Genomic DNA, 12,253 nt, shown 5'->3' with positions numbered 1-12,253 from the left:
CTCGGTGGCAGTCACCCGAAGGAAGCTGGCCAACGGCTCCCCTGAGGGTAGGGAGGCTGAGAAGGGGCTGGTGATTGAGTGGGGTGGGGGGTGGGGGTCTGGATGTGTTTTTCCAGCCAGGGAGTTTAGGCGCCTGTATTCACACCTGCAGTGGGTGTCCATGCTACGGACAGGCAGGGAACCGGAAAGGGGAGCTGAGACACTGCAGAGACTTCACTGCTCAATCAGCGGACTGCTTGACGGACCCAAGGCTGGCACTGGGGGACCTCCAGTGACCCTGGGCCAGCAGATCGTTGCCCTAGCCCAGTGGTCCCCAGCAGTCCGGCCCCTTCCAGTGGATAACTGGGACCCCCGAGGCATCGCCATCGCCAACTTGCCCCCAGTGTAATAAAATCAAAGAGGAGGTTGGCCCCATCCAGGGATTGTGCCAGCTTCCAGGTCAACTGTCTGCGTGACCCTCCCCTGCCCCTTCCTCCACCCCGACCCTGCTTCCAGACCCCAGCAGGGGTTCAGCAGGGGGAAGTATGTGTCTGGAGCTGGGGATAGTGATGTATAATCATCAAAATCAGGACAATTACTGTATCTGCTCAGTATTTACTATGAGCAAACCTTAATGCTAGTGCTAGGGTTGGGGTTAATACAATACAAGCAGATTGAACACAGTCCTTACCCATGCTGGGCCTCACAGAATTCCTCATCTGGCCTGCCTTCTGGGAACTCAGTACTCCTAAGTGCAGCAAGATTCTTGCAGCTCCCTGCCAGGGCCCAGCTCAAACTTTACCCCAGCCTGGAGAACAGAAATTCAGAGGGCCCAAAAACTTCCCTGTAGCCCCTAGGGTCAACCTTCTTCATTCAACTGTATTTATTAAGTGCTTACGGTGTGCAGGGCATTGTACTAATCACTTGGGAGAGTAAAATACAACAGTAAACAGTCATATTCCCTGCCCATAACTGCCTTACAGTCTAGAGTGGGGGAGATAGACATCAAGGCAAATAAATAAAATTACAGATAAGTGCCTAAGTGCTGTGGAGCTGGGAGGGGGGAAGAGCCAAGGGAGCAAGTCAGGGTGATGCCGAGGGGAGTGGGAAACGAGCAAAGTGGGGCTTAGATTGGGAAGGCCTCTTGGAGGAGATGGGCCTCCGATAAGACTTTGAAGCGGGGGAGAGTAATTGTCTGCTGGATTAGAGGGAGGGCACTCCAGGCCAGAGGCAGGATGTGGGTAAGGGGTCTGAGGCGAGACAGGCGAGATTTTGAGGCACAGTGAGAAAGTTAGCACTAGAGGAGCCAAGTGTGCAGGCTGGGTTGTAAAAGGAGAGAAGTGAGGTGAGGTATGAGGGGGCAAGGTGGTGGAGTGGTAAAGGCCAATGGTGAGGAGTTTTTGTTTGATACGGAAGTGGACGGGCAGCCACTGGAGTTTTTAGAGGAGCAGGGTGACATGTCTTGAACGTTTTGTAGAAAAATGATCTGGGCAAAAGAGTGAAGTATGGAGTGGAGCGGGGAGAGACAGAAGGCTGGGAGGTCAACAAAGACGATGATGTAGTAACCTAGGTGAGATAGGATGAGTGACTGTATCAACGTGATAGCAGTTTGGATCTCCTTCAGACTTGATGACAAGTGGGAAAATTGAGTGATTGAGTTCCACCTCATCTTTTGGTCCCTGCCCTTTCTCTGGGAAAAAATCAGCCAAAAGACAGCTCAGAAGCAGGAGAGGAAGCAGAGGGCCTGGATCATCCACAAACAGGCTATTCAGCCCGAGGATAATAGAGTCAGCTGTATGGTGTGTTGAGTATGAGACTTGGAAGCAGCAGCGTACACACCTGAGAATGGCTTTGCTTTAGTCTCTCGAGGTAAGGAACTAGAGAGTGACCCAGAAGGTTCCCCAGCTCTGTTCCCTCCCTTGAAGGACAGGCAGTTTTGCCTTAAGATATGCAAGGGCCAGAATCACCCTTAATGGGTAAGAATAGCTTTTCCACCTCACCCTATCTGACCTCTGTCAGTTAATGGTTACCTTGGGATCAATCTTCCAGCCTGTAATGCTTCACTGCCCTTCTTAGAGGGGTTTTGAGGATTTGGGGCAAGAGACAAATTTTCTCGCTCACCCAGCCAGGACATACGGTTGTTTCTATTTGTTACAGAAGGTGGTTCCTGGCCCCGGCATTTACAAACAATTTTGCTTTTTTTTTTCCCTCTCCAGAAGCAACTGCAGGGCTTTCTTTCTACTCCTCTCCTTAAGCTACCCACTACAAGGCCTTTTAGCAGCGATGGCTTAGTGGAAAGAGCATGGGCTTGGGAGTCAGAGGTCATGGGCTCTAGTCCCGGCTCTGCCACTTGTCTGTGTGACCTTGGGCAAGTCACTCAACTTCTCTGTGCCTCAATTACCTCATCTGTAAAACGGGCATGAAGACTTTGGGCCCCACGTGGGACAACCTGTTTACCTTGTATCTACCCCAGCGCTCAAAGCAGTGCTCGGCACATAGTAAGCGCTTAATAAATACCAACATTACTATTATTTTAGGCAAAAATAATTGGAGTATTTGTTAAGTGCTTACTTTGTGCCAAGCACTCTACTAACCCCTGGGTGCATAAAATCAGTTTAGACAGTCCTTGTCCCATAGAGTCTAAGGAGAGAGAGAACAGGTATTTAACTCCCATTTTACAGAGGAAGAAACTGAGGCACAAGAAAGTTACTTGCGATACCCAAGGTCATATCACAGGAAAGTGGTGGAGCCAGGGTTAGAACCCAGATCTCCTGACTCTTAGCCCTGTTTTCTTTCCAGTAGGCCATACTGCCTCTCAAGGCATCAAGAACAGGAATCCCAGGGAGCAGAGCCAGCTTCAGACAGCAAGAGAGTGAGGGAGCCATCTCTGGGCACGCTATTAAAGGGGTGACCGCAGTGGGTCATGGGTCGTGGGTCCCGTGGGGTGGTCACGGGGTGAAGGGGGCTGAAAATTCTAAGGTGCCCACCCTTCCTTAGCCTGAGTTGGACTTGGCATCTGGGCAAACAGGGATGAAAATGAATAAATTCTCGAGCAAGTGAAGCCGGGGGGAGGCTAGGGGTCCCCCTCAGAGAACCCTCTGAGTTGGGACTCGGGATCGAGAGAACAGGCTTCCAAATGAGGTCACTATGCGCCTGGCACTGGGCCCAACATAACACAATCATGTCAAATGGAAAGGGAGGACTGGCGAATTCTCCCTCCTCGCCGCCCCCAACCCCCTGGGTGGCCCAAGTGCTTGAAACTGGGAGCTGACTCCCACCAGGAGGACAGAGAGCCAATCTGGGAATGTGGGCAGGACTGCTGGTCAACTACGGGTCAATTGAAGAGGCCCAGTATGGAGCCCCCACATCGCTTCCCTCCCTGTTCCCCCTTGCCCAGTGCCAAAACCAAAAGGAAACGGTTTCAGAGTCTTGGGCCAGCTGGCAGCGGCAAGGAGTTTTATTCCCAGAACACCAATGACCAGGTGACTGGATCATATTTACTCCCTCTAGGATAATCTCCCAAGTGTTTAGTATCATGCTCGGCCCATAGCGGGTGCTCAATAAATACTGCGGATTGATTGATGGATTGGCAGGTGGGTCTAACCCACCTTCTCGACCTTCCTGGTGCTTCCTCTTGAAAGGGACTAGAGAAGGGTCTCTCTCTTTTTCTCTCTCTCTCTCACTCCTCTCTCTCTCTCTCCACCACCTGCTGCCAAACAAGACAGAATCCTCTGGGAAGGATATGACAGCTGCCAGGCCACTGGCAGTGATGACTTTGCCCTGTGAGTCTCAAACCCAACCCTGGCTCTGCCCTACTAATGACCTACCTCAACTCTTATTCTCCAGCAAGACAGAGAAATCCAGAGCCTGTTGGAGCCATGGAAGTTATGGCCAACCCTGAGCGTGCAGGCTGATGATGGGAAGGGGCTTGGGCAAAAGTCCAAAATGCCACCCTCCCCCCATTCCTGCTGTTCCCAGCATCATTTAGAAGGGGAACAGATGAGGACAGCCAGAGCCCTGGGCGGCAGAGCGGTGAGTGAGGAATGCGTCTTTGGCCACCAGGGAAACACCTGGGCCGCCCTTCCAAGAAACAACAGGAATTCTGCCAGCTCCAATCCCACCAGTAAAATCGGTAACATTGGCATTTTCTCCCATTCAACCGGAATGTACTATTCCTTGCCCTTAGCAAGAGAAGGCGACGCTCTGTGCTTGGCAACGGTGAGCAGTGAACTATAAAGAAGGGAGCCAACAAGAGGGCCACCGGACTGCTCTCGGGAAAAGGAAGTCCCAGGCAGATCTCTCCATCTTGGACTCTCCCCACAGAGTACTGGAAGATGGCGATATGGCCTCTTCCAGGCTCTAGATGACGAACCCGGAGAGCAAGAAGGGGATGCCAGGCTAGAACTGGACAGGATGGGCATGGAGAGGGGCAGGGTGACTTCTTTATCAGAGGGGGCATCAGTGTACTGATCCTAGGTGCCCACCCCAGGGAGGCGATGGGAACCCTTCTCCCCATGGCCCACAATGTGGCCAGAGGGAAGGCCGGGGTGCTTGTCTTCGGTCCCCATCTGCCCGAGTCAGTCACCACCTGGTTCCCGGGAGGGGGGGAGGGAGGGTTAAAGTGCGGAGCAGAGGCTGGTGGTGGGTGTCTGGGAGTGGGGACTATGAAGGGTTCATCACCCCTCCATCACCCCGCACCACCACGGCACAAAGCCTGCTACTCACCCGGCAGGCCAAATGAAAAGCTGGCCCCGGGGCCCAAACCATTCATCGAGCACTTGGCATCACTCAAGGAAAGACAGGGTCTCTGTGTGGGAGGCATAAAGAGGCCTTTGGGCCTCTTCCCAGTGCCTTTTGTTGGATCTCTTGGCCCTCTGAACAGCTCTCCAGTAATGCGCCAAGAAGGCTGAGGGCTCAAAGGTTGCTGGGAGGAGCTCAACAGGACTTCCTCTCACTGCGGGTCCCCACGGTTCCACCCGGCGCCATATGTGCTCCCTCCCGGGAGACAGGGCAGCCGGATTTAGGTCCCCGGACCCGGGCCCCTCTGCCACCGCAGACCCCGGCTCCTCCGGCTCCGTTGAGCAGCCGGGTCTCTCAAGAGGGTCAGAGCGGCCGCCGCTGACACGTCTTCAGTCAGATCCGAAAGGGGCAGGGATCCAGCGCCAGGTGAGGGCTGGCTAGGCCGCTTTTGCTCCGGTTTCCTCTCTCTGACATCTGAGGTGTCGGATGCGATGCAGCCAAGCCAAGGGCGGCTAACTGACCCACTCTCCCTCCACAGCCGGGGCAGCTTCCAGTCTCTGGGCCTCCCCGGCAGGGAGAGGGAGTAGAGGAAGGCACTGACCGAACGCAGACCGCTGTATTTCCCTTCCCTCTCCTGGCTCCCTCCTCCTGCCCACCCAGTGGCCTCCTCCCTGCCTCAGAGTGCGGTGCCATCCTGGGAAACAGCCTTTTCTTGGGCCATTCCACAACGGTAACGGGCAGGAGAGGTCCCCTGGGCAAGGGAGAGCAGGCCAGCAAGGGGCAAGTCTAAACTGGGGTTTTTAAACCTTATGGCCCGAACCCAAGGAGCGGAGGGAGGGAGAGAAGAGAGCAGAGGGAGACCTCTTTCAAGTATGGGGGCCTTTGGTGGACCCCAAAGACCGGTGGGTGTGCCTTCGGAAAGAATTCTGAGCACACGCCTCTCCTCCCCTCACTCTGCTTCTCCTCCGCCCAGTCTGCCTCGGCTCCCCGACTCCGCCGAGGGCTGCTAGGGAAGAGGGACGTGTCAGGGATCGTCTCCAGGAGATCCATCCACAGCCAAGCCCAGCGTGGGAGTCCCAGGGAGAGGCAGCCTCCACGGGCCGAGCCCAGGCTCGGTTCCCCTCTGGGCCAACGGAATCTGGTGCTCGGGTCGCTGAGTTGGGAGTCCAGAGACCTGGGGTCCAGCCCTGGTTTTAGTTAAGACACTGATTGTGCAAGTGTTGTGTGCCAAGCACTGTGCTGTGTGTTGAGGTAAAAACAATCAGATCGGACCCAGCCATGTTCCACAGCGGGCTCACACTCTAAGAGTTAGGGAGAGTGGGTATTTTATCCCCAATTAATAATAATAATAATGGCACTTGTTAAGCACCTTCTATGTGGAAAGCACTGTGCTAAGCACTGGGGTACACACAAGGTCATCAGGTTGTCCCAGATGGGGCTCACGGTTTTAAACCCCATTTTACAGATGAGGTAACTGAGGAATAGAGAAGTTAAGTGATCGGCCCAAAGTCACAGAGCTGATAGAGTGGCGAAGCCGGGATTAGAACCCACGACCTCTGACTCCCAAACCCGTGCTCTTTCCACTAAGCCACGCTGCTTCTCCTGAGAAAGGTGTGGCAGAGAGAGGTTAAGTGACTTTCTCATGGTCACACAGCAGGCAAGAAGCGGAGCTATGATTAGAATCCAGGTCTCCCAACTCCTAGCCCCATGCTCTCTGTACTAAGCCTCGCTTTACTGCTATCTCATTGGGTCTCAGTTTTTCCATCTGTAAAATGGGGATAACATTACCTGCATGGGTATCATTCTCCATCACCCACGCAGGTGGGGAGCAGAGGGGACTGTCTCTCTCACCCTCTCGGATCTTCCGAGGCCAAGGAGAATCTCCTGACGGGCAGGAGGGAATGGGTCACTCTGAGAGGTGCCGCTGCATCTCCTCCTCAGAGAGAACCTCTCCAGGGTCACAATCTCCAGTGACCCACTCTCCATGTCGCTGCTCTTCCTGCCCTGTCTCAGGAAACTCCCCGTCCCCACCCCACCCCCCATCACCCGACCAGTTCTGCGGCCACCTGAGTAGTGTGGCTACACCCAAAGCAGCCGGGCCCTCGCCCAGGCATTGGCTCAATTCTCTCCCCACCCCCTCACACACACACATCCCAGTCAGTCCACCACACGTTCGCACTCTCTCCCTCCCACCCCAGCACCACCTTCTTTCATTCTGCACAGCGATGCGTCTCCCCTCCAATTTGTATTCAATGCCCATTTTCTGGTTTATCCTAAGCACCCACTGGGCACGAAGCTCTTCCTGCATGTGAGGGCAACTAGGGAAAAGGAAAATACGTAGGTCCCTGATCTCCAGGGGCTCGCAGTCTTCTCGGGGAGGCCGACCACAAAGATGAGAGCAGAACCGCCCTCCGGTTCGAAGACGGCCCTGCTGACGGTGAAGCTGTATCCGTGGGCCTGTTATGCTGAGAATCACTTGCACGCTCCCTCCCTGGCCCCGTTCACCTTCCTTTCCGTGTCAACTATGCACTTAAATCCATAGCCCCTGAGCACCCCATCCCACAGAGCATTTTTGTATATATCCTTATACTACATTGCTTCCCCTACCTGTAAAGCACTAAGGATAATCAGGTCAGACATAGTCTATGCCCCTTCTAGGGGTCACAATCTAACGTCTGCCTCCTCAGCTAGATAGTAAAGTCCTTGAGGGCAGGAATTCTGTCTACCGACTCTATGTACTCTCCCAAACACTCAGGACAGGACTCTGCCCACGTGAGGTTCTCCATAAATACTACTGATTGACTGAACACCGATGCCCATGAAAATAGGAAGGTCATCTTCTCTGGCCCCTTGCCATTCAAGATAAGCATACTCAGAAACTACTGGTTGGGAGGACTATCTCTGTTTCCATTCTCCCTCCTATCTGTAAACTATTCGGATTCCGTCTCCATCCATTAGATTGTAAATTCCTTGCGGGCAGCAATTGTGTGTTTGGCCTCTATTGTACCCTCCCAAATGCTTAGAAGGATGCTTTGCAAGGTGAAGGGGCTCAATAAATACTACGAATTGATTTAAAATAAATACTAGTGAATGAATTTAAAACTATATCTCACTGCCACCAGGACATGTCCTTGAGTTGTCTCTGCGGCTTGGGGGTGTTTTGCTCTGAGCCATCCACACTCCATCGCCCACTCGCCAACCCAGGGTCACGTAAGGTGAGATGGCCGGGAGGGAGAATGGGTGGATGGCAACAAAATAGATCAAAACAGGAAGCGGTCGAGGAAGAAGCCGTAAAAAATGCAGAAGGGTAAGGGAAGAAGCTGGTGATCAGGAATGATCAGTGGGACGGTTGATCTGGGGGGGGCCTCATAGTGGAGATGCCCCTCAAGCAGAGATTTGAAAGACGGGAGGGAGGGTTTCAGGAAGGGGCTGGGGAGACATTCCAGGGCACGTGGGCAGGGAACACATCCGTTATACTGGGCTCTCCCAAGCTCTTAGTACGGTGCTCTGCACACGGTAAGTGCTCAATAAATGCCATCTATCGATCGGTTGATGACTGATGACTCCTAACAGGCCCCCAGGGGTGGATCTGGACTGCCCTGGGGTACAGGGGCAACGAGATCCAGGCTTCTGGGGGAAGGGAACCTGAGAGAGTCAAGGACTTGGCAAATGTCCCTGACAGTGCAAGACCAGAAAGGCGGAAGCAGCTGACGGAGCCGGCGCCGGGGTGAGGAACCTGCCACAGGGAGCAACAGAAGTGACTCCTGGAAAGGTCCTGCATAACTTCTGTACCCAAGGATGGGGACGGGTAGATGCAACCCTGAAATGGGGCCAAGGAACAGCCCGCGGAGCAGAGAGACGGGGGTCCGGCAAGGCTGAGCTTAATGCTGATCTGGGGTTTGCCCATATACCTGAGCAGATCTCTCCCACCCAGTGATTGAGTTCCCCCACCACAGGTCTGGGGGTGATTTTTAAAAAGTCTGGGGGGGAGTCAGGCAATTAAGGACTCAGTAGACAGCTCGCACACAGTATTCACTGAACTCTCCTCGGCTCATGTAATCTCCGGTAACGATAACAGTAATAACAGATGATCACGATGATGATATCGCTTAAACATTTATCACGCACCAAGCACTGTACTAAACATCGGGGTAGATACCAGATAATCAGATCAGACACACTCCCTGTCCCACACGGGACTCAACGTCCAAAGGGGAGGCAGAACGAGGATTGGATCCCCATTTTACACACGAGGAAACTGAGGCGCAGAGAGGTTAAGTAACACGGAAAGGGCACGGGCCCGAGAGTCAGAGGGCCCGGATCCTAATCCCGGCTCCGTCGCCTGTTTGCGGTGTGACCTTGGACATGCCACCTCATTTCTCTGTGCCTCAGTTACCTTATCATATAAAATGGGGATTAGGTTTGCTCGCCTCGTGTGGGACCTGGACTGGTCCCAACCCGATTCGCTGGTATCTTGGTACAGCACCCGGCGCACAGTAAACATTTAACAAGTACCGATTTTTTTAAAAAGGGACCTGTCCAAGGTCACACAGCGGACAAATGGTATAGCCGGGATGAGATCCCAGGTCCGCCGACTCCCACATTCCACGCATGGGACCCTGGAGTCAGAGGGGGAGGCGGAGGCCCTGGGGACAGGTCACGGCCGTGGGCACGGTGGGCCCCGGGGGCTTAGAGGAGCCCGTGGGAGATGAAAAGCACAGGTGACCCTGGACTGCCTGGGAGACCCTCACCCTCCCCCGCTCCGATCCCCCATTTGGAGGTTCGGGTCCCCCGCTAAGCACTCCGCCCACCGCTCTCCTCGGCCCGTCCTCCAAGTTTTCAAAGCGAAAACTGGGGCGGAGCGTGGGGACAGTCAGGAGGGGAGAGGAGGCTAGATCGAGAGAGGACGGGGGATGTGTCCACTCAGTGTATCGTACTCTCCTAAGCGTCAGAGTAAGCGCTCGGTAAATACCGCCGATCGAAGGGAAGGAAGCGGCGGCTCACGAGGAGAAGAAGCCAGGACGGGCCCGGACCCCCCGTCCTCCTTCACAAAGTCCGCAGGGCAAAGATCAGAAGCGTGTCCTCCTCCGGGACCCCCATCCTCCTTCCCCGAAGTCCACAGCTCAGGGATCAGAAGCGTGTCCTCCCCCGGATCCCCCACCCTCCTTCTCCGGAGTTCACGGCTCAGAGACCCGAGGTGTGTCCTCCCCCGGACCCCCGACCCTCCTTCCCCAAAGTCTACATCCCAGGGATCCGAAATCTGTCATTCCCGGGACCCCTCCTCCTCCTTCCCCGGAGTCGACAGCTCGAGGATCAGAAGTGTGTCCTCCCCCCGGACCCTTCCTCCTCCTTCCGGAGTCCACAGCTCAGGGATCGGAAGAGTGTCCTCCCCCGGGACCCCCTCCCTCCTTCCCCGGACGCCCCGGCCCGGGGCTCGGAAGCGCACTCCTTCCCGGGCCCCCCGCCGCTCCCCGGCCGGTCCCGCCCGGCCCCCGGCGCCCCCGCCCGGCCCCCGGTGCCCCCGCCCGGCCCGGCCCGGCCCGGCCCGGCCCGGCCCCGCCGTTACCTTTGATGCTGATGCCCAGCCCGCCCGCCTCCTGCTTGACGATGCGCACGGTGCGCCGTTGGGTGGCCAGCGCCTCCGGCAGCGGGGCCCCGTTCAGCTGCTGGGGGGGCCCGGCGGGGGGCCCGGCCGGCTCCCCCTCCGCCTCCTGGCCGGCGGCGGCCCGGCCGGGGCTCACGGTCAGCAGGTCGTCGGCCAGGGTGACCAGGACCCGCAGCCACGGGTCGGGGTCGGGGTCGGGATCGGGGCCGGGGCCGGGGCCGGGGTCGGTGCGGGCGCCGGCCCCCGCTCTCAGGTCCAGCAGGCCGGTCCTCGGGGCGCGCCTGCCCGCCGCCATCTTCGGCGCAGACGGCGGAGCCCCTCCTCCCCGGCCCGGCCCGGCCCGGCCCGGCCCCACCGGACCCCGGACCCCGCCCCACCGGACCCCGGGCCCCACCCCGCCCCCGATCCCGGACCTCAGCTGCAAAATGGGGATGAAGCCTGGGAGCCCCCCGGCGGACAACCCGATGACCCCGTGTCTACCCCCGGCGCTTAGAACAGTGCTCGGCACACGGTGAGCGCTTAACAAATCCCATCGTCGTTATTAGTGGTACCGGGTTCGAATCCCGGCTCTGCCACTCTTCTCTGTGCCTCGGTTCCCTCATCTGCAAAATGGGGAGGAAGGCTGGGAGCCCCCCGGGGGACAACCCGACGACCTGTATCTACCCCCAGCGCTTAGAACAGTGCTCGGCACACGGTAAGCGTTTACCAAATCCCATCATCATCATCATCAGTAGTATTAGTATCATCCCGGCCCCAGGATCCCGGACCCCGCCCCCCCCCCCGATCCCGGACCTCATCTGCACAATGGGTTTAAAGACTGCGAGCCCCCCGGCTGACAGCCCGATGACCCCGTGTCTACCCCCGGCGCTTAGAACGGTGCTCGGCACGTAGTAAGCGTTTAACAGGTCCCGTCATCATTATTAGTAGTAGTATTATCCCGGCCCCGGAATCCCGGACCCCGCCCCCAGATCCCGTCCCACCGGACCCCGGACCTCATCTGCAAAATGGGGATGAAGACTGTGAGCCCCCCCGTGCGATCACCTGATGACCCTGTGTCTCCCCGCGCCACTACTCCCCAGCGCTCAGAACAGTGCTCGGCACCTAGTAAGCGCTTAACAAATACCGACATTATTATTCGCATTAGTATTATTCCGGCCCCAGGATCCCGGACCCCGCCCCTCCGGTCCCGGGCCTCGTCTGCAAAATGGGGTTGAAGACTGTGCGCCCCCCGTGGGGCGACCTGATGACCCTGTATCCACCCCAGCGCTTAGAACGGTCTTCGGCACATAGTAAAACAAATACCATCATCATCATCATCATTACTATTATTATTATCCCGGTCCCCGGATCCCGGGCCCCGCCCCCCGGATCCCGGACCTCATCTGGAAAATGGGGATGAAGACTCACGTGGGACAACCTGATGACCCTGTATCCCCCCCCCCCCCCCCCCCCCCCCCCCCCCCCCCCAGCGCTTAGAACGGTGCTCGGCACATAGTAAGCGCTTAACAAATACCATCATCGTCATCATCATCATCATCCCGGTCCCCGCCCCCAGGATCCCGGACCTCATCTGGAAAATGGGGATGAAGAGTGTGAGCCCACCATGGGGCAACCTGATGACCCTGCATCTACCCCAGCGCTTAGAACAGTGCTCGGCACCTAGCAAGCGCTTAACAAATGCCACCATTATTATTATAATCATTATTATCCCACTCCCTGGGCCCCAGACCCCGCCCCCCAAATCCATAATAATAATAATGGTGGTATTTGTTAAGTGCTTACTTTGTGCAGAGCACTGGGGGGGGGATACAAGATCTACATCTCCGCCCCTGTCCTCTCCCCCTCCCTTCAGGCTCGCATCTCCTCCTGCCTCCGGGACGTCTCCACCTGGATGTCGGCCCGCCACCTAAAACTCAACATGAGCGAGAC

General features: G+C 56.5%; 1 protein-coding gene across 1 annotated transcript in view; it reads right to left on the bottom strand.

Moving 5' to 3' along the window:
- Positions 1 to 10,638, bottom strand: part of SNTA1 (syntrophin alpha 1) — a 41,942-nt gene extending 31,304 nt beyond the window's left edge. The window contains exon 1 of the mRNA XM_029070365.2: positions 10,286 to 10,638. Within this exon, the coding sequence (XP_028926198.1) occupies positions 10,286 to 10,619 (334 nt within the window). The 5' untranslated portion in view covers positions 10,620 to 10,638. The remainder of the gene's footprint in view (positions 1 to 10,285) is intronic.
- Between the last annotated feature and the right edge of the window lie 1,615 nt (positions 10,639 to 12,253).

The sequence above is a fragment of the Ornithorhynchus anatinus genome, chromosome 8 (genome assembly GCF_004115215.2).
Source record: "Ornithorhynchus anatinus isolate Pmale09 chromosome 8, mOrnAna1.pri.v4, whole genome shotgun sequence".
NCBI classification, from domain to species: Eukaryota; Metazoa; Chordata; class Mammalia; order Monotremata; family Ornithorhynchidae; genus Ornithorhynchus; species Ornithorhynchus anatinus.
The sequence above is the reverse complement of the archived record's forward strand: the minus strand, read 5'-3'. Positions and strand labels throughout refer to the sequence as shown.